The sequence below is a fragment of the Elephas maximus genome, chromosome 17 (assembly GCF_024166365.1).
Source record: "Elephas maximus indicus isolate mEleMax1 chromosome 17, mEleMax1 primary haplotype, whole genome shotgun sequence".
Classification (NCBI taxonomy): Eukaryota; Metazoa; Chordata; class Mammalia; order Proboscidea; family Elephantidae; genus Elephas; species Elephas maximus.
This window is the reverse complement of record NC_064835.1, coordinates 62765563-62790200: the sequence shown is the minus strand read 5'-3', so window position 1 is coordinate 62790200 and position 24638 is coordinate 62765563. Positions and strand designations below refer to the sequence as shown.

At 50.2% G+C, this 24638-nt stretch overlaps 1 protein-coding gene across 2 annotated transcripts in view; it reads right to left on the bottom strand.

The window, feature by feature from the left end:
• Positions 1-24638, bottom strand: part of RAB11FIP5 (RAB11 family interacting protein 5) — a 51270-nt gene that overhangs the window by 2804 nt on the left and 23828 nt on the right. The window contains exons 2-4 of one of the 2 annotated variants that reach the window (XM_049856860.1): positions 13438-13874; positions 12623-13322; positions 3596-5596 (exon numbers count right to left, since the gene is read on the bottom strand). In XM_049856860.1, coding sequence (XP_049712817.1) covers positions 3596-5596; positions 12623-13322; positions 13438-13874 — 3138 coding nt within the window. The remainder of the gene's footprint in view (positions 1-3595; positions 5597-12622; positions 13323-13437; positions 13875-24638) is intronic. The other variant, XM_049856861.1, reaches the window with a different exon arrangement.

Below are 24638 nucleotides of genomic sequence, written 5' to 3'. Positions count from 1 at the left end.
TGTGTCCAGCGCTCCTCAGCAACCCTCCTCTCCCTTTCCCTCACTACCGTCCTCAATCCTCACCATCTGTCCCCTCCCCAGTTCACTCCCTCAGATGACCTTGCCCCTCACAGAGAGGGCAGAGGCCATCTTACAGACGTCTCTGTACCTACACCTAGTCTTTGCCATGGATGCCTCCTCCCTCCATCTCTTCTCCCTCCTCTTGTATACTGTAACCTTCCTCTAGGGGTGACCAACCTTCCCTAGAACTGTGGGGTTTCCCAGGTCATGGGACTTTCTGTTAAAACCATGAATGGCCAGAGCAAACTGGGAAGGTGGGTCACCTATCTCGCTCCCTACTGGTTGCTTCCCATCAGCACTTAAGCAGGCCTGAGAAAGCCTCCCATGACATTGTGTTCACTCTAGTTACCACCCTCAGTGAACACTTTTTGCTACTTCCTCCTCACCCAAGCTTCCCTAGAGTATGTGGACTACATCCTGTCTCTAATTTACCTTTCGTTGGCTTCTCAGCCCTTTAGAAGAGGACATCAGCCCTACCAGCCACTAAAAGCGGTCTTGCTGAGGTCACCGACTCCTGCCAGAGCTCACCTCACTGACCCCTCTTGTGGAGCTGACACTCATTGCTTCCTTTAGGCCGCTCTCTTTTCTCCCTTCGTTTACATCACTCTGGTTTTCTAAACTCTCATGGCCCCTTCTCAGCTACTAGTCTGCCCTTGTGTTATTCCCTCTCCACCTCCTTCGCTCCCCCACCCCTTGATCGCCACCTTCACCCCAGACCTCATCCTTGAGCTCTAGACCCATGTAGACAATTGTGGACTGGCTCTCTCCACTTGGGGCCACCTCAAGGGCATCACACTCTCCTCCACACCTGCCCTTCCTCCTGTGCATCCATGGCTGTGGGTGGCACCATTAGTCTACAAGGCTCAAGTCAGAAACCTGGAGCCTGACTCCTCTTTTCGGCCTCGGCCCCAACAAACGGCCAAACCCTGCTACTTTCCTACCATCTCTCAAATTGTTCCCTCCTCTCCAAGCCAGTGCTAGCTAAATCTTCCTTCTGGCCTCGGCAGCTAAATCCTCTCCTCCATGACAGTCTTGCCCCCATTCTGCTGCTGAATAATAACCTCAGGCCTCTCCTTTAATGGCTCCCTATCAAGGTAAGAAAACACAAGTGTCAATGCCCTCTCATGCCCTACTCCCCCAGCCACAGGAAAATGGGGTGTCTTCAGGCTCTTACAAAAGCTCTTCCTCTGCCTGGAGCACTGCTAGCTCCTACTCATTTTCCAAGTCCACACAGGGCCACCTCCTCCTGGAAGCCTTCCAGATTCCCCCAGACTGACTAAAATGACCCTCCTCTGGGATCCTCCAGCACCTTGTACCTGTGAGTTACCCAAGTATCATGCCCCCAAATCAACTGGACTGCCTCTAGAGTACCACTTAAAATGTATACTTACTTCACAGAGGAATTGGACCATTTAGGATAGGAAGCAAAATGGCTTAACCCAAGGCCCCAAGCTCCACTGAAGGAAGGCTCACCCAGATCCAGACGAGCCAGCTCTGTAACTCAGGACAGAGCTGTAGATTCAGTCTCACAAATTGCCAGGCATGGCAGAGAGCCCAGCCTGGGGGCAGAGAATAGGAAAAGGAACTGTCTGTCCTTTCCCCCCATCTAGGAGATACCTAAAACCAAACCAAACCCCCTGCTGTTGAGTCTATTGACTCACAGTGACCCTATAGGGTTTCCAAGGTTGTAAATCTCTATGGAAGCAGGCTACCACATCTTTCTCCAGTGGAGTGGCTGGTGGGTTTGAACTGCCGACCTTCTTGGTTAGCAGCTGACCACTTTAATCACTAGGGCTCCTCGCATTAGGGATAGGAGTATAAAAATGGCTCTAAAGCCACCTCTGGGTTGCACGGGGTGGGGATTACCAGTATGGCATAAAAACACCCTAAATAAGGAACCAGGGGTTCCAGACTCTGGGTATGACTGCCCTCATACATCTGAGGGACCCTGAGCCCTGCAGCTCTGTGGACCCCATCTTCTCACCTGAGAAATAGGGATAGTTTTATTGGGGGCTGATGTAAGGATTATACCAAGTACAGACATGAAGCCAACTCTGAAGAGAATAAAGTAAGAAATGGCAAGTATAATTAGAAGTGGTGCTTGGATACAGCAGAGCCAGCTGCAGATGCCACAAACACAGAGCAAGGAAGCTGTACTCACCAGTCCCCCACTCCTATCTGTCACCTCAGTGGGGGGACAGCATCACCCCCTCCCACTGGAACAGAAGCCTGAGTGCAACCTAGGCACTCCCCTCCCGCCAGCTTCTCATGTCAGCGTTGGCCTCTCTGGGAGGTTCCCTTCACGGGTTCACTTCCACCTCTCTGCTGGACTGGGAATCCCTTGGGAATACAACAGGGACAGTGTCTTTCAGCTCTGCTCAGTGCGTGACACACAGTAAACGCTCAGTACATTTGGGTGACTGGATGTATGAACAGGGGGCCTCACAGACAGCCAGCATGGAGCTTGCCCTGCTCTCTAAACCCGCGCCCTGCCCTGGTCATCAAGGTCTGCAGCTGGCTTGGCTCCCCACCCTTCTTCACTCCGGCCTCCTAGAGTGCTATCGTCCCTCTGGACTTTGCTGCCCCTTCTAAGTCACGTCCCATTACCTCCCAGGGACCTGTGTCTTAAGACCTCAGCTCTTCATGAGCCACCTGGGGAGGTCACAGCGTCATACTTCTTCTAAACCAGACCAATGAATGTCACAGTGTCCACAGCACACAGGCATCCACTGTCCACTCAGCACAGCCCTAAAAGCATCAGGACCACCCCCTGAAAGGCACGAAACACAAACTAACAAAGCACCTGATGCAGTTACTGAGCTCTTTTTTCTGAGGGTCACATATATGGAAAGTATTTCAGGTTGTGTTTTGTTTTGTTTTTTCCTCTCTCTCCAAAGGCGTTTCCAGCCTTCCTCTCTGACCTAGGCGTTGGTCCCTCCTCTGGCTCTCTATCTTTCATAGCCTGCTTCCCCACCCCATCTGGACAGGAAACTGGAAAGAGCCAGGGCCTGTGCTCCAGGGTGCCAGTTTTAGCCTGCTCTCCTGCTCTGCCAGGGCCTGCCCCTGAGAAGAGAATCAGGCTCCAGAACACAGCCCCTAGCTGACAGGCTTTGTGCAGGTGGGCCCACTCCAGGCAGCCCACAGCCAGCCAGGTGATGAGCGCCAGAGTTCTGAAGGGGCCCCAGCACCATGCTCATTCCCCTCCCCTCCCGTGCGGGGCCACCTAGGCTCTCTCTCAGCTCCATTCTCTATCCCCTGCATCTCCTCAGGACATCCCTCAAACCCCTGGCTTCTGGGGCACCACAGCCCTTCTTGGAGGCACCCTCCTTGTTCAAGGTCCCGAGGAGGAAGAAGCTTCAGAGCTGGGAGCATAGAAAACCCCTGCTGTCAAAGCCCCCCCATCCTGCCTCCTAGGTGGAGACCCTCACCTGCCTCGGAAAGGAGAAGCTGGAGCGTCAACACCCAGCCCCTGTGAAGGTTCTGCCCCGCTCCAGCCCCTGCTTCCTGGGAAATGTTAGTGGGGTGGGAAGCTCACCTGGCACTGGGCTGTGGCTCCTCAACTGGCCGTGTCTCCAAGGGCAGAAGCACAAGCGGGGAGGCTGGGGTGGCTGCAGCGCGGTCCTCCCCGAGTGGGGCGGGAAAGCCCCCGGTGGGGGAGGGCTCAAAGGGTCCTGGGGGCGAGGCTGGCTCCCCTGGGGTTGGGGAGGAAGAGGCCTGGGGCCAGGCTCCAGGCAGGGAAGAGCACTGAGGGCTGAGCCCCCCATGGAGGTGGCTGGCCCAGGGTGGGAGGGTGGGTGGTGGAAAGGTGGGCTCTGGAGGGGTGGGTAGCTCTTCTGGACCAGAGTGGATGGAAGAGTCCCTGGACCCCAGAGGGGATGTGGAAGGGAAGCTGGGGGGGTCTCGGCTCCCTTGAGACAAGGGCTTCAAGGTATCCTCCTCGGTGGAGGCCCACAAGTCAGTCTGTTGGGAGCTGACTGACAGGGGCCTAAGCTCCTCTCCTGCTGGTCCCCGGCTCTGGGCCTCAGGAGCCACGGGGGCTTCTCCTCTCTCCGGAGCCCTACAGATCTGCTGACTCTGAAGAGCCAAGCTCTCTGAGTAGTAGGGTGTGGGGACAGGGCCCTCAGGGCAACTGGTGGGCAGAGACAGGCAGGACCCTGACACAGGGGGACTGGCATCCTCCATGGCATCTTCCGAGCCAGGCTCGCCCAGCAAGGTCTCTGAAGAATGGCCATCAGACTCCTCCGACTCAGGCTTCTCTCCCTCCTCCTTGGCCTCCTGAGGACCAAGAGCCAGTGTGCTTGGGAAGGCATCTTCTCTTATATCTGGCCCCCAGTTACTTGGCCTCCCTGCAGCCTTCCCTTCCTCCTCCTCTTGCTCCTGCGAACTTCCAGGTATGAAGAGACGTGGTGGCTTGGGAGGCGGCGTGCTGGGCTGCAGCCCCTCCTCCGACACACTCTTGGGTTTAGGCTCTGGCTCCAGCTCCTGTGGGGGAAGCTTCTCACTCCCCTTGGGGCTCACAGTTTCTGGTGCTTCTGGCTGCTCCTGGGGGGGAGGCAGCTCGTCAGACTCTCCCCGCAGGACTGGTGAGGATGTCTCAGTGGCAGGAGAAATGGTGACCACATCCCAAGGCCAGGAATCATTGACCGTACTCAGCTCATGGAAAAGCTGGCTTTCACCTCGGGAGGCCTCCTCATGCTGGGTCTCAGGGGTGTCGTCTGGGCCAGGCAGCCTCTCCCACACACTGATCACTTCTGGGGAGCTAAACAGAGATGTCGCGCTGTCTGCTGGACTCTGCCCTGCATCCCCTCCTGGGGCCGGCGGCTCCCTGCCTGGCTCAGAGTCTGAGGCTCTGAGGTGCAGCTGGGCTGATGTGGAGGGCAGGCTGGCCCCTACCAACCCAAGGGGCTCCGGGTCAGCCGTACTCTGCTGGTCCAGTCCCAAGTCCACAGGCATCCTGGGCTCCTGCCACATGCTGCTCCCATCTCTTCCTCCTCCCTCAGGGTCTCCCCAGGTCTCAGCTGCCTTCACTGTCACAGCCCCGGAGCCTGGGGCCTGCAGCCCAGTCGCCTCCAGCCCCACTCCTGCAGGGGCCAGAATCTTGCTCCTGGCCTCTGGACACAGCCTGCTGGCAGCAAAGACGTTGAAGGTGTCCTCCCACTCAGTCAGGGCTTTCCCCGGGGAGGCCAGGGGGGTGGAGCTGGCCCTTGAGGCACTGGGGAGAGAGGGAGCAGGTGAAGGACAGTTTAGTATTTTGAGTGCTACCAGCTCATCGAAGAAGGGGCTGCTCTGCAAGGAGGAGAGGAACGGGTTGGTGAAACCCGAGAATCCAGATGGGGTGGCTTCATGGGTGGCTTCAGGGGTGGCGGTGGTGGCAGCAGCTGTGGCAGCAGCAGGGGAGGCAGCTACAAAAAGGTTAGTGCTTAGCATGGGTGCAGCGGTGGGAGCAGGAGTGGCAAGGGCCGGAGCACAGGGGGAGCAGGGGAGGTGGTGAGGAAGAGCGGCTGGGTCAGGTTCTACCTGAGGAGACACGTCCAGGCTGTGGAGGGAGACAAAACCGTGAGCCTCCTGGTTAATGCCGAGACTGGAAACGCTCCTGCTACATACCACCCCCTCCCCACCTCCGCGGGATGGACAACCATACGCACATGGGCTGGGCTCAGGCTTCCGGACATGATTAGGCACCCCCAAGGAGAAAATGCTGGGCAGAGTTAATGTAATCCTCACACCCACCCTGGAAAGCAATAATCCCATCTTGCAGCCAAGATCCAAACCTAAGCAAGTATTCTTTTCACTATGCCATGCTGAAGATTCTATTCCACACAGGGCTGAAGCCTAACGAACCCATCAGAAAACGCCTTACAGACCTTTAAGGACAGAGAGAGGAAAGAAAATACTAGCTGGCTTGGAAGGGATAAAGAGACCAGAGAAAGGCCAGGACTAGGTACTTGGGGGAGGGACAAAGCCAGCACTGATAGAGCCAAGCCAGGCACCTGGAATCCTAGCGCAGACTGGTTCTACGACCCCTGCGAAGACAGGAGGTAATGCGATGGACTGTCATCAATCAAAGAGGACCCACTCCTCTCATTTCTTGGAGGAGCAGCATGAATGGCCAACTAGGAAAACAAGAAAGCTGTTAGGATGTCTACTTTCAGCACCCACACAGCTCAGCACCCAGCAGGCGGCACCCCTCACCAAAGGCACCCGGGGGTTAGCCCTGAAACAGCTCCTCTAGAGAGACAAAGGGCTGGAAACACAGCCAGGGAGGCAGCGCCGATAACTCTGGGTGTCATCCTGGGTCTCCCCACACAGATCCTGGCTCCCCTGGGTGGGGACTGGCCTGGGACAGGACAGGTCCCCTCAGGAATGAGCCTACACTTCCAAAGACACCGGACAGCATTGCCTCAGCTCTTCCCTCCAAGGGCATTCCAGGAGGGATGCCCCCCTCCCCACGCCTTATCCATAGTGCACGGCTGACTGGAGAAGTGTGGGCAGGGGCAGCCTCTGAAACTAGAGCCTCTGCTTTCCCAAGATACCTCAGAACACAGACAAAAGGCCAGAAAACCAGTACAGGAGAAAAGGGGGCCCACGCTCCAGCTTTTAGCACTTAGATGTTGGTGTAACGGGAATCTGCCCTGCAGCTGGGCCCACCTGCCAGCCCCAGACCGAAGTGGCCTAATCCTCTGCTGCCAAACCCGGTCTCCTTCCTCATGGCCAGTCCCCCAGCTTCCCTCCTCATACCCAGTCCCCCAGTCTCCACTTTAAGCTCCCAAGACTCCATTCTTTGGCCCCTGTGTGCCCCAGGATGGAAACAACCTGGAAAACTCTTATATATTCATCTTCTCCACTCAGCCAGCTTCTTCCCACTTCTCAGTCTCATCCCCACCACTTGAAGATTAGGGAGATGGTAAATAAATAAATAAATAAAACTCATCCACTTCCTCCCCACTGGGCTTCCCAGCACCACTCAGCTTCTAGAGAGGATCCTGGGCCTGCAGTCCCAACCCTTCTCTCTTCACTCCTGGCAGGACCCGGGGCCAAGGCATACATGCCTGCCTTGGGGGCCAAGAGGGGGTCCAAAACCTTGCCCCCCATTCCAGCACACACACCAATCATAGCCTACCCTGCCAGCAGGACAGAGCCGACACTACTTGGAGGTACCTCTCTCCCCAGCTCCCTTTAGGATGAGTTACCAGGGTGGTCTGGGGGAACAGAGCTCTATCAACAAACAGCACCAAGCTCTACACCCCCTCAACCCCAGCCTGGCCACCCACTCACCCTGGCAGTCTTAGAGCAAACTGGCTGGTAGGCAGAAATGCAGGGCAGGAGGGTGGGAGCCCCAAGGTAGGCTCAGCAACCTCGCCACAACCCCTCCTCACATGCTCCCCAGAGATGCACACAAACCCGTTGGTATGGAATCAGGCAAAGGGCTCCCTGGAGGAAGAGACTCCAGGCGCCAGGATCAGCAGACGTTCCCAAGCTGTGGTACCTCTGAGAGCATCCTTCCTGCCCTTCCTATCCAGCAACACACCCCCCACCCAATACCCTGTACTGTCCAGGACTTCCCTGCCACACTGCATACCAGATGCAAATCCTTGTAGTTCTCACTTGGAACCTTTTTCTCATGCCCATCCCCTCCCTCCCATTCCACCTAGCACAGATCAGTGTGGTTCTCTGCTGGCTGTGCTCCGAGGACAGAGACAACACGTTCTGCATCCTGGAGCCCACCAGGCAGCCCGCACAATGCCCCAGGCAGTGGGACTTCAACATCTGCTCATCTGTCTTCCCTTTTAAGACTGAATGTTTACTCTCTAGAGAAGTCTTGCCTTGTACCAAATCTCCACTTTCTCTATTACAGTTCAAACACGCTTCTTCCTCTCTGCCTTCAGGTTTGATGGGGAAAGAAACCAGAAGTCAAAATGTCTCTGCTCTTCACCCTCAGGGCCTGCAGGAACCTTACAGCAATTGGTTAAACCTGCCAGTTAATGCAGGAATCACCTGTTCACTGCGCCAGCCCTTTTCCCTTAACCACCACCATTGCTGGGCAGCTCACTGGACCACCAGGTCACATACGCAGCGGGAGGCCAGACTTCTCCAGAAGAATATTCCTCCTTAGGCTGAGATGAACTTGGTGTGCTTGTTATTCCCACTCATTGGTCCCAGCTGTAGTCTTTGTGGCTTTTGACCAGGCAAAACAAAATTTAAAAAAACCCATTGCTGTTGAGCTGATTCCAACTCATAGTGACCCGACAGGACAGAGTAGAACTGCCCCATGGGGTTTCCAAGGAGGAGCTGGTGGATTCGAACTGCTGACCTTTTGGTTAGCAGCCCAACGTTTAACCACTGCACTATCAGGGTCTTCGACCAGGCAGTGCACCAAAAGGTCAAAGACAGCCTCCAGGGCACACCCACCCTCAGCCAATGTCCCTTCCTCCAGCCGCTCCTCCTAAGGCATGATTTCCTGGCATCCTCCTAAGATATGCCCCCAGATCCCAGGAAGCGTGTCCAGGATACTAGACACATTCCCTCCCTCTCATCATCTGGACACATTAAGGTGACAGAGAAGAGGCTTGTAAACTATAAGTAGGGAGATTATATGATTTATCTTCCAAATCAGAACACTTTTAATATAGTGAAAGAAAAAAAAAAAAAACCCATTGCTGTTGAGCCAATTCTGACTCATAGTGACCCTACAGGGCAGAGTAGAACTGCCCCATAGGGTTTCCAAGGCTGTATATCTTTATGGAAGCAGACTGCCACATCATTCTCCTGTGGAGAAGCCGCCTGGTGGATTCTAACCACCGACGTTCTGGTTAGCAGCCGAGCCCTTAACCACTGCACCACCAGGGACAGGGCACTGTGAACTATGCCAAGTAAACAGGCATAATGACGTCTGGCCACATTAACTAGAAGTCACTGTGCACACATCCAGTTAGTCATGTACACCTCTAAGAATGCAGCCCAAGACTGAGCTAGTCCAGCAGCCACAGAAACCACACCTGGTGAGGGACGGGGGAGGTGCAGAGATTGCTAAAGGCCACCATGATGATACACTTGCCTTTATGTTATACCATACTTAACCAAATTAAAAAAAAAAAAACAAAAAAACATTGTATCAACATATGACTCCCTATTATGTACAAAGTGCTATAGTTCCTGTGAGGGGGATGGGGAGGGGAGGGAACAGAAGGATAGCCTGCCCTCAGGAAGCTTATGTTTTAAAGGGGTTAGAAAGGAAGAAACAACGCCTGTCCACTCTAGCATTAGCAGGTTTAGCACCTGTGGCCTTGGCCATCCCCAGTCACACACTAGGTAGCTGGTGCCTGTGCTGCAGCCTGGTGTGAACAGCTCACTGTGGGACTGGGGGGCAGGGAGGAGTCCTGCAGCCCAGGTGGGGCTGAGTCTCAAGCACCACCCCGCCAACACACACACAATGGGAGGGGCCTAGTGTAACAGGGACTGTGGGACCTGGCAGAGGAGGGACAGTTCAGGAGGTAAAGGAAGGCCACCTTCTTGGCCCTTCACACTCTCGAGCCTTCTCTTCCAGCCACTGCATTCCCCAGCAACAGCTGCCGTTTTTCTGGATACTATACTCAACTTGAGGAGCTCTGGTGATGCAGTGGTTAAACTGCTTGGTTGCTAACAGAAAGGTTGGTGGTTCAAACCCACCAGCCACACCGCAGGAGAAAGATGTGACAGTCTGCTTCTGTAAAGATTCACAGCCTTGGAAACCCTTTAGGGCAGTTCTACTCTGTCCTATCGGTCGGACTAAGGTTTTTTCCAACACTTTCAACACAGGCTGTGTCCTACCTCTCTGTGGGGCATCAGTGCCACGTGGGAGCACTAGAGGGCGCTGCTGCCCTTCCTAGTGTGAACACTGGCACTCTCCATCGCAGCCCCAGGGCAGAGGCACCCCTAATCTCTGACCTGTGGAGAGACTCCCCATGTCATAGCAAGGGATTCTGCAGCTACCTTCAGTCACTCCAGTTCTGCTGTCTAACCTACAACTTCCTGCCATGAGCTAGCTCACCTCATTCTAACTCAAAAGCCCTCAGCAAGCCCTCTGGGTGAGCCCCAGCAGTCCTTCCTTTCAGCCAGTGTTCCCCCCTACCTCCAAGGCACACAGGGTCAGGGTGATATTGAAGGGCTCAACGTCCATGTTTCTGTCTGTCCAGGCCAGGCTACTTTACCCAAAGAACAGCCTCTCCCATGCAGCCCCAGAGCCCACAGTGCAGCCGCCGCCTACAAGTGGGCACCAGGGAAGGCAGGAATGCCTGAGTACCCTCCAACCTGCTGAGGACAAGGCTCAGAATTCAAGTGTAAGCAGGACAGAAACCTCAGCTTCTCTGTGCCCATCAATGATCCAAACTCTCTTGACTCTGAAGGGATGTTAGGAGACATAGGGAAACGGAGACTAAGTATCCCAGGGGCAGCCACAACTCCATCACACAACATCACAGCCTCCAGGGGTCTAAGCTCAAAGTCTGGGTTCTCACTTACAAATGACCTCACACAAAGATGTACCCCAGCATCTGGCTGCCTTGGAAAAGGCCCAGAGACACCCCACCGACAGCAGCACTGAGCCCAGAGCCTGTGGCCCTTCTGACCCAGATCCTCCCAAAAACATCCCTGTCCAGGCTCTCCAGCCACCTCCCTCCAAACATCTCTCAGAGTTGTCCCAGGGCCACCAGGCTCAGTCTGGGCCTCCAGAAAGGCCTGTCTCCTTCCTCCTAGTCTCCTGCAGGCCACAGACGCCTAGCAGTTCCCCCTGGGCTTTGGTGAGTGGGGACTGGGCAGTAGGGACAGAAGCTGCTATACTAGGCAGGGGAGCAAAAGGGGACATACCCAGAGACTGACCCATCCCAGCCCCCTCATCTATGAGGCTCTGACATGGGCTGCCAGCCAGTGAGGGAGAGCCCAGCCCTAGAAAGGCCCTTTACTTCTCTCTTCACTCCTCTTGGCAGACTCAAAATTTCAAAAAGAAAGAGAAAAGCCAGGACTTCAGGATTCCTTTCCCCTCTACTGGGGACTAGGTTTAGGGGTCTTCCCTCTGCCCCCTTTCTCTCCACCCCTCATCACTGTGCCCAGCCTTCCCATTCCACCTCCTGCCCATATACCCATGGAGGTGGGAGGGGTGGGCTTGCTGAGAGAACAAATATAGCTGTCCCCACCACACTGGCTGGGGTTGCCGAAGACACTGTCCGGGTTGCTCCCAGGCCCTTGGAAGAAAGACACATGCTACTGTGGCCTACCCTGGGCCCACTCTGGGCCATGCCAGGTAACACTGCAGCCTCTCCTGGCCCTGCCCTGGGCCCCCACCAGATAGCACAGCAGCCTCTCCTAGCTCAGAGTTAGGAAGAGGCAAAGAAGCCAGGGTGGAGGCCAGAGGATCTGTCAGGGCCTGGGCTCAAGGACTCTTGAGATCCCCCCTAGGTGGGACTCAGCACATTCCAGACAGACCAGCCATTAGTACTTCAGCAGTGCCATATCCCAAAACCAAGAGACATCAGAAAGGGCCAAAGCCCCAAAGGTCTCCAAGGACAGTGTGTAGATTATAGATTTCAGAGGAGCTGCCCATAGCCTCTTGCCAGGCCAGAGGAGTCACCCGAGGTGAATGTCTTCGGAGAAAAGGGTAGGGTACTGTCTTAGTTATCTAAAAAAAAAATATAACAGAAATACTACAAATGGGTAGCTTTACCAAACAGAAATTTATTTTCTCAGTTTAAGAGTCTAGAAGTCTGAATTCAGGGGACAGGCTCTAGGGGAAGGCTTTCACTCTCTGTTGGCTGTGGAGGAAGGTTGTCTCTTTGAGTTTCTGCTCTGGGGCGACCTCCATTTGGCTTGGCATCTCTCTTCCCCCACCTCTCCTTGCTAGCTTGTGTTTAACCTCTTTTATATCTCAAAAGTGACTGGCTCAAAATACACCCTACACTAAATCCTGCCTCATTAATGTATAACAAAGACAGCCCATGACCAAATGGCATCATAACCACAGGCACAAAGGTGAAGGACTTCCAACGCATATTTTGGGGGGGGACACAATTCAATCCATAACAAGCATCAATCACTTGATTCCCATCTCTCACAGGGAAGAGACCACAAGCCAGCTGGAGCAGCTGTGGGGAGCGGGGAGTAGTCTATTTTCAGAGAAGTCTGAGGGTACAGTCCCCAAACCCCTCCTCTCTATCTGCTGAGGTTACCTTACCTTGAGGCCAGAGGGCAAGAAGTGGAGGCCAGGAAATAATCCATTCAAATGGCCTCTCTCTGCTTCCCCTGTACCTCCCCCTCCTCAGGGGGTAGGTGTGCCAACCCACGCGGCAGAGCGCATTGCCCCTCAACCCATGACCCTCAGAGCACTGGGCCCTGGCAACTCACCTGTGTCCACGTGCAGAGAACAAGCCTGGGCTTAGGACAGGGTACCCATTTAATCATGCAAAGCCAGAGCTCCAGCAGCCTGCCCAAGGGCAGTATCTGTGCTGTCTTCCCTGCCCCAGGGTCCAGGCCAATGGCTGCAAACACCCAGGCATCCTCCCCAAAGAGGAAGGTGGTCTTGCCAAGAACGTACCTGGGTTTCTGAGTTGCCTCCTTGGCCTCTCTCAAGCCAAACCAGCTACTCTTGGCCTTTTCCTCCCCGCTGGAAGAGTGGTGTAGGGAGGCCCCCAGAGTGGGACTGCCCTTCTCTCCCAGTGAGCTACGTCGCCCCAACTCGCTTCGGCTCAGGCCTGGGTGGTGATGGTGGAAGAGGCCCATCCGGGGCTTCCGCTCCTCCTTCCGGACTCCCTCCTTCTCTGCCAAGGCCTCAGAGGAGGCCACCATGGGTGTGGTGACCTGGACTGGCTTCCCCTCTGAAAGCTGGGCCCCCTCCTCCTCGCCAGAGTGGCCAGCCCCGATGGCCAGCACTTTGGGCTGTGTGCTTGGCTCCTCCTGTCCAAGCATTGCCTCTGAGCCACTGGTGCTGCGGCTGCCCCTGCCCCAGGAGTCATCTACCGACCGAGGCCCCTCCTCAGAGGGCCGGAAGGAGACATTGTGCAGGGAGCTAGAGGGTGGGAAGGGGCCCGAGATGGAGCTGCGGTGCCGCAGGGGTTCCGGGGGCTCCTCGTTGTAAATGTGGCTCCCATTGATACAGAGGGAAGAGCGGGAAGCAGTGTCAAGGTGGCCCTGAAGGTCAAGGAGGGCTCGGGGAGGAGCTGCTCGCACCTGGCTGGCCTCGTCGCTGTAGGTCCTTTTGTGGGTGAACAACTTGGGGGACTGTGCAGAGTCCCTGCCTGAAAAGCAAACAGATGGAGTTAGCCCACAGGAACGGGAGCCCCGTGTCCACACCTCAGGCCATCCCACGGCCAGCCCTCCTCTGCCCTCCTGGGGGCCCAGCCCCTTGCTCACCCCCTTCGGTGGACAGCCAGCTGGTACGGCTGGGTGAGCGGGTGAGGAGTTCAGCACCAGGCCCCTGGTAGGCCAGGCTCCCGCTGGCAGAGGACAGGGTGCTATCCGAGCCCAGAGAAGTGTTGGATTGGGTCAGGGATGACTTGCGCAGCTTGTTTCGGAGGAAGAAGCCCTTGGCTTTGCCCATTTTGCCCAGGCTGCCCAGCTCAGGATCCTCCAGGGCACTGCTTGGGAGGATAGCGGAGGCGGATTCCAGGTCAAACTTCTTCTTGCCCTTCATCTTGTCCTTGATCTTGCTGAAGGGGGACCGCGGCTTATCCTTCATGGACAGGTCAAACATGCTGGCACTCAGGTTGTTGCGCGTGAACTGGATGGTAACTTGGATCTCCCCACGTTCTTTCTCCTTCTTGCCGGGCTTGGAGTGCAGTTTGTACCACCTGTGAGAACAAGGGGGGCAGGCAGAGCTCTGGTCACAGGTTCAGGGTCACAGAGCACCTCCTTGCTTTGGAGGCCACTGAGAGCCTCTCCCCATACGTCCCTGCTCTGATACACAGACCCTGGCCCACAGGCCACAGATATAGCTGAGAAATTATCCGAAACTTTTCCATGATGGAGGAGCCACATCCTGAGTAGGTGAAGCTCTGGGTGAGACTCACACACACCCAGCAGGGAGTACAGTGGTCAGCAACATTCCCCTGGAGCCTAGAGACCTCCCCTTCTGCCCCTCTCTCCCCCACACACACACCCTGAAACTCTGAGGCCCAGGGGGACAAGGCTGGCCCTGGGAGAGACCCCCAGATCTCCAGGACCCCGGTGCAGACAGACCTACCCACATTTTTCCCTATTTACGTCATCTCTGGCCACTCCCAGCCAAAGCTCTGCTTGGAGCCACAAATGAGCCCAAAAAAGAACAGCTCACCCAAGGCCCAGGGTCAGGAACCCTAGTGCACCAGCACACACACACCCCTCACCCACATACTGACTCACCCCAAGCCCTGCCAGGAACACCTCTGCAGGATGGAGTAGCCAACAAGAGCAGCCTAAAGAGACCTTGAACAGGGGAGAGAGAAGAGCACTCACATTTGCTGAGCATTTGCTTTGTGTTACAACCAGTGCAATGGTTCTTAACTCAATTCCACTTGTGTTTCACAACAAGCCTATGAGGCAAGAGACACTATCCCTATTTGACAGATTAGAAAGTTGAGGCTCAGAGATAAAATAATTCATCCAAGAACAAGCAATCAGTAAAAGGAAGTGAGGATATACAGTCAGGTTTTCTTTACTCCAAAGCCCAGGTTCTTCCCACTACACGTTTCCCAGAGCAACACAAGGAACGAGTCTCTAACACACAGTGTGATGGGACTGTCCACAGCACAGGGTGGGTGCAGTATACCCTTCACAGGAGGGGCTGTGCACGTGGGTTCGCAGTAAGGAGGAGAGTCAGGAGGAGCTCTTCGTTCCTCTGCTTCCCAAATCCCCTCCCCAACTCTATTCAGATGCCCAGAAGGCCTGAGACAGGCTGACTAATCTGATTCAGACCAGAGAGCCACATCAAACAGCATTCGTCCGTGGGGCAGTGAGACACCCTCCCGCTCTGTTCAGCCAGGCCATATCCTTCCCCATCTGCTACAGATGTGAAGAAAGAGCTTCCCCCAGAGAAAATGAACCAAAAAGGCACTGCACTTAGGACACCAAGCCTGAATGATGAGATCAGGGTCAGGGCTGAGCACAGACAAATAACTGAAAGTCAACCGTCTTTCATACCAGCACCGAGAACACATAACCTCCCTGGCATACAAGGGCTGAAATAAAACATTCAAAGGAAGTATTAGAAGATAAAGTGGAGGAAATTTCCAGGAAAGTAGAAGAAGAGGGGATTAGAGGTCAATCCAAGAGGTTCATCAATCAAATAACTGGAGAGTCGAATAATGGGAGAGTCAAAAAAAGAGAAAGGAACATGGAAAGGAAGAAACTATGAAAGAAATAATACAACAAAGTTTTCCTAAACTGAAGGACATCAGCACCAGCACAAAGGGGGCCACAAGTATCCAGCACAATGAATGAAGAAAGACCCATGTTGAGATATCACTGTGAGGTTTCAGAGCACCAAGGATAAAGCTGTTGTTGTTGTTCGGTGTCATCAAGTCAGTTTCAACTCACAGCAACCCTACGTACACAGAAAGAGACACTGCCTGGTCCTGGGCCATCCTCACATTTATTTCTATATTTGGCCCATTGTTGCAGCCACTGTGTCAATCCAACTCCTTAAAGGTCGTCCTCTTTTTTGCTGACCCTCTGCCTTACCAAACATGATGCCTTTCTTCAGGGACTGGTCCTTCCTGATAATATGCCCAAAGTACGTGAGACGAAGTCTCCCCATTCTTGCTTCTAAGGAGCATTCTGGCTGTGTTGTCGTTGTTGTTAGGTGCCGTCAAGTCAGTTCCGACTCATAGCGGCCCTATGAACACAGAACGAAACACTGCCTGGTCCTGAGCCTTCCTTACAATCGCTGTTATGCTTGAGCTCATTGTTGCAGCCACTGTGTCAATCCACCTCATTGAGGGTCTTCCTCTTTTCGGCTGACCATGTACCCTACCAAGCATGATGTCTTTCTCCAGGGACTGATCCCTCCTGACAACATGTCCAAAGTATGTAAGATGCAGTCTGACCATCCTTGCCTCTAAGGAGCATTCTGGCCGTACTTCTTCCAAGACAGATTTGTTTCTTCTTTTGGCACTCCATGGTATATTCAATATTCTTCGCCAACACCACAACTCAAAGGCATCAATTCTTCTTTGGTCTTCCTTATTCATTGTCCAGCTTTCACAAACATATGATGCGATTGAAAATACCATGGCTTGGATCAGGAGCACCTTAGTCTTCAAGGTGACATCTTTGCTTTTCAACACTTTAAAGAGGTCCTTTGCAGCAGATTTACCCAATGCAATGTGTCTTTTGATTTCTTGACTGCTGCTTCCGTGGCTGTTGATTGTGGATCCAAGTAAAATGAAATCCTTGACAACTTCAATCTTTTCTTTGTTTATCATGATGTTGCTCATTGGTCCAGTTGTTAGGATTTTTGTTTTCTTTATGTTGAGGTTCAATCCATACTGAAGGCTGTGGTCTTTGATCTTCATTAGTAAGTACTTCAAGTCCGCTTCACTTTCAGCAAGCAAGGTTGTGTTATCTGCATAACGCAGGTTGTTAATGAGTCTCCCTCCAATCCTGATGCCCCGTTCTTCTTCATATAATCCAGCTTCTTGGATTATTTGCTCAGCATACAGATTGAATAGGTATGGTGAAAGGATACAACCCTGACACACACCTTTCCTGACTTTAAACCAATCAGCATCCCCTTGTTCCGTCCGAACAACTGCCTCTTGATCTATGTAAAGATTCCTCATGAGCACAACTAAGTGTTCTGGAATTCCCATTCTTTGCAAAGTTATCCATAATTTGTTATGATCCACACAGTCGAATGCCTTTGCATAGTCAAAAAAACACAGGTAAACATCCTTCTGGTATTCTCTGCTTTCAGCCAGGATCCATCTGACATCAGCAATGATATCCCTGGTTCCACGTCCTCTTCTGAAACCAGCCTGAATTTCTGGCAGTTCCCTGTCGATATACTGCTGCAGCCGTTTTTGAATGATCTTCAGCAAAATTTTGCTTGCGTGTGGTATTAATGATATTGTTCTATAATTTCCACATTTGGTTGGATCACTTTTCTTAGGAACAGGCATAAATATGGATCTTTTCCAGTCAGTTGGCCAGGAAGCTGTCTTCCATATTTCCTGGCATAGGCGAGTGAGCACCTCCAGTGCTGCATCTGCTTGTTGAAACATCTCAGTTGATATTCCATCAATTCCTGGAGTCTTGTTTTTCGCCAATGCCTTCAGAGCAGCTTGAACTTCTTCCTTCAGTACCATCGGTTCCTGATCATATGCAACCTCTTGAAATGGTTGAACATCGACTAATTCTTTTTGGTATAATGACCCTGTGTATTCCTTCCATCTTCTTTTGATGCTTCCTGCGTTGTTTAATGTTTTCCCCATAGAATCCTTCACTATTGCAACTCGGGGCTTGAATTTTTTCTTCAGTTCTTTCAGCTTGAGAAATGCCGACTGTGTTCTTCCCTTTTGGTTTTCCATCTCCAGCTCTTTGCACATGTCATTATAACACTTTACTTTCTCTTCTCGAGACGCCCTTTGAAATCTTCTGTTTAGCTCTTTTACTTCATCAATTCTTCCTTTTGCTTTAGCTCCTCAACTTTTGAGAGCAAGTTTCCTCCGACATCCATCTTGGTCTTTTCTTTCTTTCCTGTCTTTTCAATGACCCCTTGCTTTCTTCATGGATGATGTCCTCGATGTCATTCCACAACTCATCTAGTCTTCGGTCACTAGTGTTCAATGCGTCAAATCTATTCTTCAGATGGTCTCTAAATTCAGGTGGGATTTTTTTTTTTATACTCAAGGTCATATTTTGGCTCTCGTGGGCTTGCTCTGATTTTCTTCAGTTTCAGCTTGAACTTGCATAGGAGCAATTGATGGTCTGTTCCACATTTGGCCCCTGGCCTTGTTCTGACTGATGATACCGAGCTTTTCCAGCGTCTCTTTCCACAGATGTAGTCAATTTGATTTCTGTGTGTTCCATCTGGCGAGGTCCATGTGTATAGTCGCTGTTTACGTTGGTGAAAGAAGGTATTTGCAATGAGAAGTCGTTGGTCTTGCAAAATTCTATCATTCAGTCTCCAGCATTGTTTCTATCGCCAAGGCCATATTTTCCAACTACTGATCCTTCTTCTTTGTTTCCAACTTTCGCATTCCAATCACCAGTAATTATCAATGCATCTTGATTGCATGTTCGATCAATTTTAGACTACAGCAGCTGATAAAAATCTTCTGTTTCTTCATCTTTGGCCCTAGTGGTTGGTGCGTAAATTTTCCTAATAGTCGTATTAAGGAAACCCTGGTGGCGGGCGTAGTGGTCAAGTGCTACAGCTGCTAACCAAGAGGTTGGCAGTTCAAGTCCACCAGGCGCTCCTTGGAAACTCTATGGGGCAGTTCTACTCTGTTCTATAGGACGGCTATGAGTCGGAATCAACTCAACGGCAGTGGGTTGGGTGGGTTTAGTCACAGTAACTGGTCTTCGTTGTAGGTGTATGGATATTATCCTATCACTGACAGTGTTGTACTTCAGGATAGATCTTGAAACGTTCTTTTTGATGATGAAAGCAACACCATTCCTCTTCAAGTTGTCATTCCCAGCATAGTAGACTATATGATTGTCCGAATTCAAAATGGCCAATACCCGTCCCCTTCAGCTCACTAATGCCTAGGATATCGATGTTTACGCATTCCATTTCATTTTTGACGATTTCCAGTTTTCCTAGATTCATACTTTGTACATCCAGGTTCTGACTATTAATGGATGTTTGCAGCTGCTTCTTCTCATTTTGAGTTACGCCACATCAGCACGTGAAGGTCCCGAAAGCTTTACTCCATCCAAGTCATTAAGGTTGGCTCTACTTTGAGGAGGCAGCTCTTCCCCAGTCATCTTTTGAGTGCCTTCCAACCTGGGGGGCTCATCTTCCAGCACTATATCAAACAATGTTCTGCTGCTATTCATGAGGTTTTCACTGGCTAATGCTTTTCAGAAGTAGACTGCTGGGTCCTTCCTAGTCTGTCTTGGTCTGGAAGCTCAGCTGAAACCTGTCCTCCATGGGTGACCCTGCTGGTATCCAAATACCAGTGGCATAGCTTCCAGCATCACAGCAACATGCAAGCTCCCACAGTAAGACAAACTGACAGACACGTGGGGGATTCTGGCTGTATGTCTTCCAAAACAGATTTGTTCATTCTTCTGGCAATCTATAGTATATTCAATATTCTTTGCAACACCAAAATTCAAAAGTGACAATTCTTCAGCTTCCTTATCCATTGTCCAGCTTTCCTGCATATGAGGCAAGAGGCGAGTGAAAAAGACTATGGCTTAGGTCAGGTGCACTCTAGTCCTCAAAATGACATTTTTTCTTTTCAACACCTTAAAGAGGTCTTTCGCAGCAGATTTTCCCAATGCAATACGTCGTTTGATTTCTTGACTGCTGCTTCCATGGGCATTGATTGTGCATCCAAGTAAAACAAAATCCTTGACAACTTCAATATTTTCTGTTTATCATGATGCTTTTTACTGGTCCAGTTGTGAGGATTTTTGTTTTCTTTATGTTGAGGTGTTATCCATACTGAAAGCTGTAGTCTTTGATCTTTATCAGTACGTGTTTCAAGTCCTCTTTGTTTTCAGCAAGCAAGGTTGTATCATCTGCACATCACAGGTTGTTACTAGAAGCTATGCTCTTCTACCAATCCAGATGCTACATTCTTTTTGACATAATCCGGCTTCTCGGAGTATGTGCTCAGCATACAGATTGAATAAGTATAGTGAAAGGATACAACCCTGACTCACACCTTTCCTGATTTTAAACCACCTAGTATCCCCTTGTTTTGTCTGGATGACTGCCTCTTGGTCTATGTACAGGTTTCTCACGAGCACAATTAAGTGTTCTGGAATTCCCGTTCTTTAAAATGTTACCCATAATTTGTTATGATCCACACAGTCAAATGCCTTTGCATAGTTAATAAAACACAGGTAAACATCTTTGTGGTATTCTCTGCTTTCAGCCAAGATCCATCTGACGTCAGCAATGATACTCCTCATTCCACATTGCCTTAGCCATCTAGTGCTGCTATAACAGAAATACCGTAAGTGAATGGCTTTAACAAAGAGAAATTTATTCTCTCACAGTCTAGTAAGCTAGAAATCCAAATTCAGGGCACCAGCTCCAGGGAAAGGTCCTTGTCATCAGTCTTCCCTTGGTCTAGGAGCTTCTCCATGCAGGAACCTCGGGTCTAAAGCATGAGCTCTGCTCCTGGCACTACTTTCTTGGTGGTATGAAGTCCCTGTGTCTCCCTGGTCATTTCTCTCTTTTATATTTCAAAAGAGATTGGCTTAAGATACAATCTAATCTTGTAGATTGAGTCCCGCCTTATTAAAATGACTGTCATTAATTCCATCTCATTAACATCACAGAGACAGGATTTACAAAACTAGGAAAACCGCCCAGGATGACAAAATGGTGGCTAATCACACAATACCGTGAATCATGTCCTAGCCAAATTGATACACATATCTTTAGGGGACACAATCCAATGTGTGACGGATGTCTTCTTCTGAATTCAGCTTGAATTTATGGGAGTTCCCTGTCAATGTACTGCTGCAACCATTTTTTAATTATCTTGAGTAAAATTTTACTTGCAGGTGATATTAGTGATACTGTTCAATCATTTCCACATTCTGTTGAATCACCTCTCTTTGAAATGGGCACAAATAAGGATCTCTTCCAGTCAGTTGGCCAGGTAGCTGTCTTCCAAATTTCTTGGCAAAGAAGAGCAAGCACTTCCAGCATTGCATCCATTTGTTGAAACATCTTAATTGGTATTCTGTCAATTCCTAGAGCCTTGTTTTTTGCCAATGCCTTCAGTGTAGCTTGGACTTCCTCCTTCAACAGCATTGGTTCTTGATCATATGATACCTCCTGAAATGGCTGAACGTCGACCAAATCTTTTTGGTACAGTGATCCCGTGTATTCCCTCCATCTTCTTTTGATACTTCCTGCATCTTTCAATATTTTGCCCATAGAATTCTTCAAAATTGCAACTCAAGGCTTGAATTTTTTTCTTCAGTTCTTTCAGCTTGAGAAATGCCAAGCTGTTCTTCTCTTTGGTTTTCTAACTCCAGGTCTTTGTACATTTCATTATAATACTTTACTTCATCTTCTCAAGCTGCCCTTTGAAATCTTCTGTTCAGCTCTTTCCCATCATCATTTTATTTGGTTCCTTTTAGCTACTCTACATTCAAGAACGAGTTTCAGAGTCTCTTCTGACATCCATTTTGGTCTTTTCTTTCTTTTCTGCCTTTTTAGTGAACTTCTGCTTTCTTCGTGGATGATGTCCTTGATGTCATCCCACAACTTGTCTGGTCTTTGGTCATTACTGTGCAACTCATCCGATCTATTCTTGAAATGGTCTCTAAATTCAGGTGGGATATACTCAAGGTTGTATTTTGGTTCTTGTGGACTTGTTTTAATTTTCTTCAGCTTCAACCTAAAATTGCATATGAGCAATTGATGGTCTGTTCTGCAGTTGGCCTTTGACCTTGTTCTGACTGATGACATTGAGCTTTTCCATCATCTTTTTCCGCAGATGTAGTCAATTCGATTCCAGTGTTTTCCATCCAGTGGTAACGAGGAGACTCTAAATGCTTCCAGAGAGGAAAAAGAGTTTCATAGTCTTTTTCACAGTCAGAAATAAGAAAAGTATTGGAATCTTCATTAGCAACACTGGGCACCATGTGGAGGGAAAACTTTCCAACCTAGAATTCTAGACCTAGTCAATCAAGGATGAAGGCATTTTCAGACACGTACACTCTCAAAAAATTATCTTTCATGTATCTTTCCTCAGAGGTTACTAAAAGCTATGCTCTACTAAAAAGAGTAGCCAAGACTGAGAAAAACTGGCCACAGGAAGCCAGGCGCAAGGGAACTCCCCAGATAACAGCTCTGCAATACCACTGGGTGCAGGATAATAAGGGCCCTAGGAGAAAGTTTTCAGAAACAAATAAAATTGATAAATTATTGATGTATTTTGACCTTGAGGAAAATAACCTTGAAAGTCTTCTGGGGAATATAGAAAGATCTAGAGAGGAGTACAAATAAAACTGAGCAGGTACAAAAACGAGGCAACTATTATCTCCAGGAGAAACAAACAAAAATTGTATAGGAAAGAAAACAATTCCAGTATACTATTAGGTTTAGCAATGACCAATATTTACATACATAGGATGAAAATCCACTTAGCCTGAAATTATAACTTAATTGGGAAGATAGAAGAAGGAGAAGCAGAAAGACTGTGTAAGAGGTAATTCTTCATCTTCTATAAGTCAAGAGATAAATTCCAAATTTGATATATTAAGAAATACATATCATCTCTGTAAGCCACGCATAAGAAATAATGGCTTACTCTTACAGTTCAATGACAAAAAGGCAAACAATTCAATTTAAAAATGGGAAAAGGACTTGAATAAACTTTCCTACAATGGAAGATACACAAATGGCCAAGACCAATAAACTAGTTGCTGTGGGGCTGATTCTGACTCGCGATGACCCCGTGTCTGTGAGACTAGAGCTGCGCTCCACGGGGTTCTCACCCCGTGTCTGCGAGACTAGAGCTGCGCTCCACGGGGTTCTCACCCCGTGTCTGCGAGACTAGAGCTGCGCTCCACGGGGTTCTCACCCCGTGTCTGCGAGACTAGAGCTGCGCTCCACGGGGTTCTCACCCCGTGTCTGCGAGACTAGAGCTGCGCTCCACGGGGTTCTCACCCCGTGTGTGTGAGACTAGAGCTGCGCTCCACAGGGTTTTCAATGCTGCTTTTTCTGTAGGTCGCCAGGGCTTTCTTCTGAAGCACCTCTGGGTGGACTCAAACCTCAAGAGCTTTAACTTTAGTGAGCGCGTTAGCCATGTTAACAGTTCGCACCACTTTACAGACAATAAGCACATGAAAAGTCATTAGAGCAATATAAATCAAAACCACAATAAGGTGACACTTCGCATCCACTAAGATGGCTACTGTGGAAGATGCGAAGACACTGGAACCTTGCTGCATTAATGGAGGGAACGTAAAATGGTGCAACTGTTGTGGAAAACAATTCGGCCATTCCTCATACACTTAAATAGAGAATTACAGTATGACCCACTAATTCCACTTCTAGGTATACACCCAAAAGAAATGAATGCAGAGACTCAAACACATACTTCCACACCAATGTTCACTGCAGCACTGTTCACAACAGCCAAAAGGTGGAAACAACTCAAGTGTCCATGAACAGATGAACAGATAAACAAAATGTAGTCCATCCATACAATGGAATATTATTCAGCCATAAAAAGAAATGAAGTTCTGATACATGCTGTGACATGAATAAACCTTGACAACATTATGCTGAGTGAAATAAGTCACATACGAAAGAACAAATACTCCATGATCCCACTGACGTGAAATACCTAGAACAGCCAAATGCATAGAGACAAAAGTTTATCACTGGTCACCAGAGGTGGAGGGGAGGGGGAGATGGGGTATATTGCTTCAGGGGTGCTAAGTTTCTGTTTAGGGTGATGAAAAACATTTCGAAGTAGATACTAGAGTAGATGAATAGTGGCGATGGTTGTACAACAAGGTGAATGTAATTAATGTCACTGAATTGTATACTTAAAAATAATTAAAATGGCAAATTTTTTGTAGTATATATTTTACTACAATTTTTAAAAAAGGAAATAATGGCTTATTATTTGGAAGTACGGAGTAAATACTGAAAGGAATAGCTCAGTGAGTTGGGAGTGGCTGCCCAAGAAGCAGGACAGAGGCTGGGGAGGTGATGGCTTTTGTTTTTAAGTCTCAAGCTTAAAGCTAATGTGTATGACTGGCAAATACCTGAGCAACACCACTGCCCTGGCCCTCACAGAGGTGCTACCACAGGCAGAGGAGGAAGTTCAATAAGCATAAGTCATATGCCCAAAGCCACAGAGGGAAGTTAATCACCGGCAGGGCTCAAACCCACATTTTCTGTCCTGGTCTTATATTCCCCCAAGCCCTCTCAACTCCTTTTGCCCTACAAGTTTTTTGTTCTTGCTGTTGTTTTCCCCATCTCTCTGCTCTTCTTCCATTCTGCAGCAGGCCAGGGAGGCCAACCCATCCTGTAGAAAAGACTGAGAGAGCAGACTTCCTGAGAACCCAGATGGAAAGGTCCCCGATGTTGGGCAGGTCTGCTCTTCAGGTCTCTGCTGGAGAGCTAGAAATTGAGGAATGAGATTTTCCCTCTCTGCCTGGTAGAAATAGTCAGATTGGTCATGGGAGGGCTCCCAGCCCTGTGGTGTGCACACAAGTGCACCCCACACACATAACATGCATATACATGCACATGCATGTATACATGCACTGCTATGTGGTCATCTCCCACCTGGGATCCACCTACTGCACACACCAGCTCCCTGAGCCTCCGGTGAACATATGGGGGTTGGGAGTAGCGGATTCTCTGTATGACGAGTCCCTGCACATCCAAATGTCCGGAACTGAGTCATTACAAGGGCTTG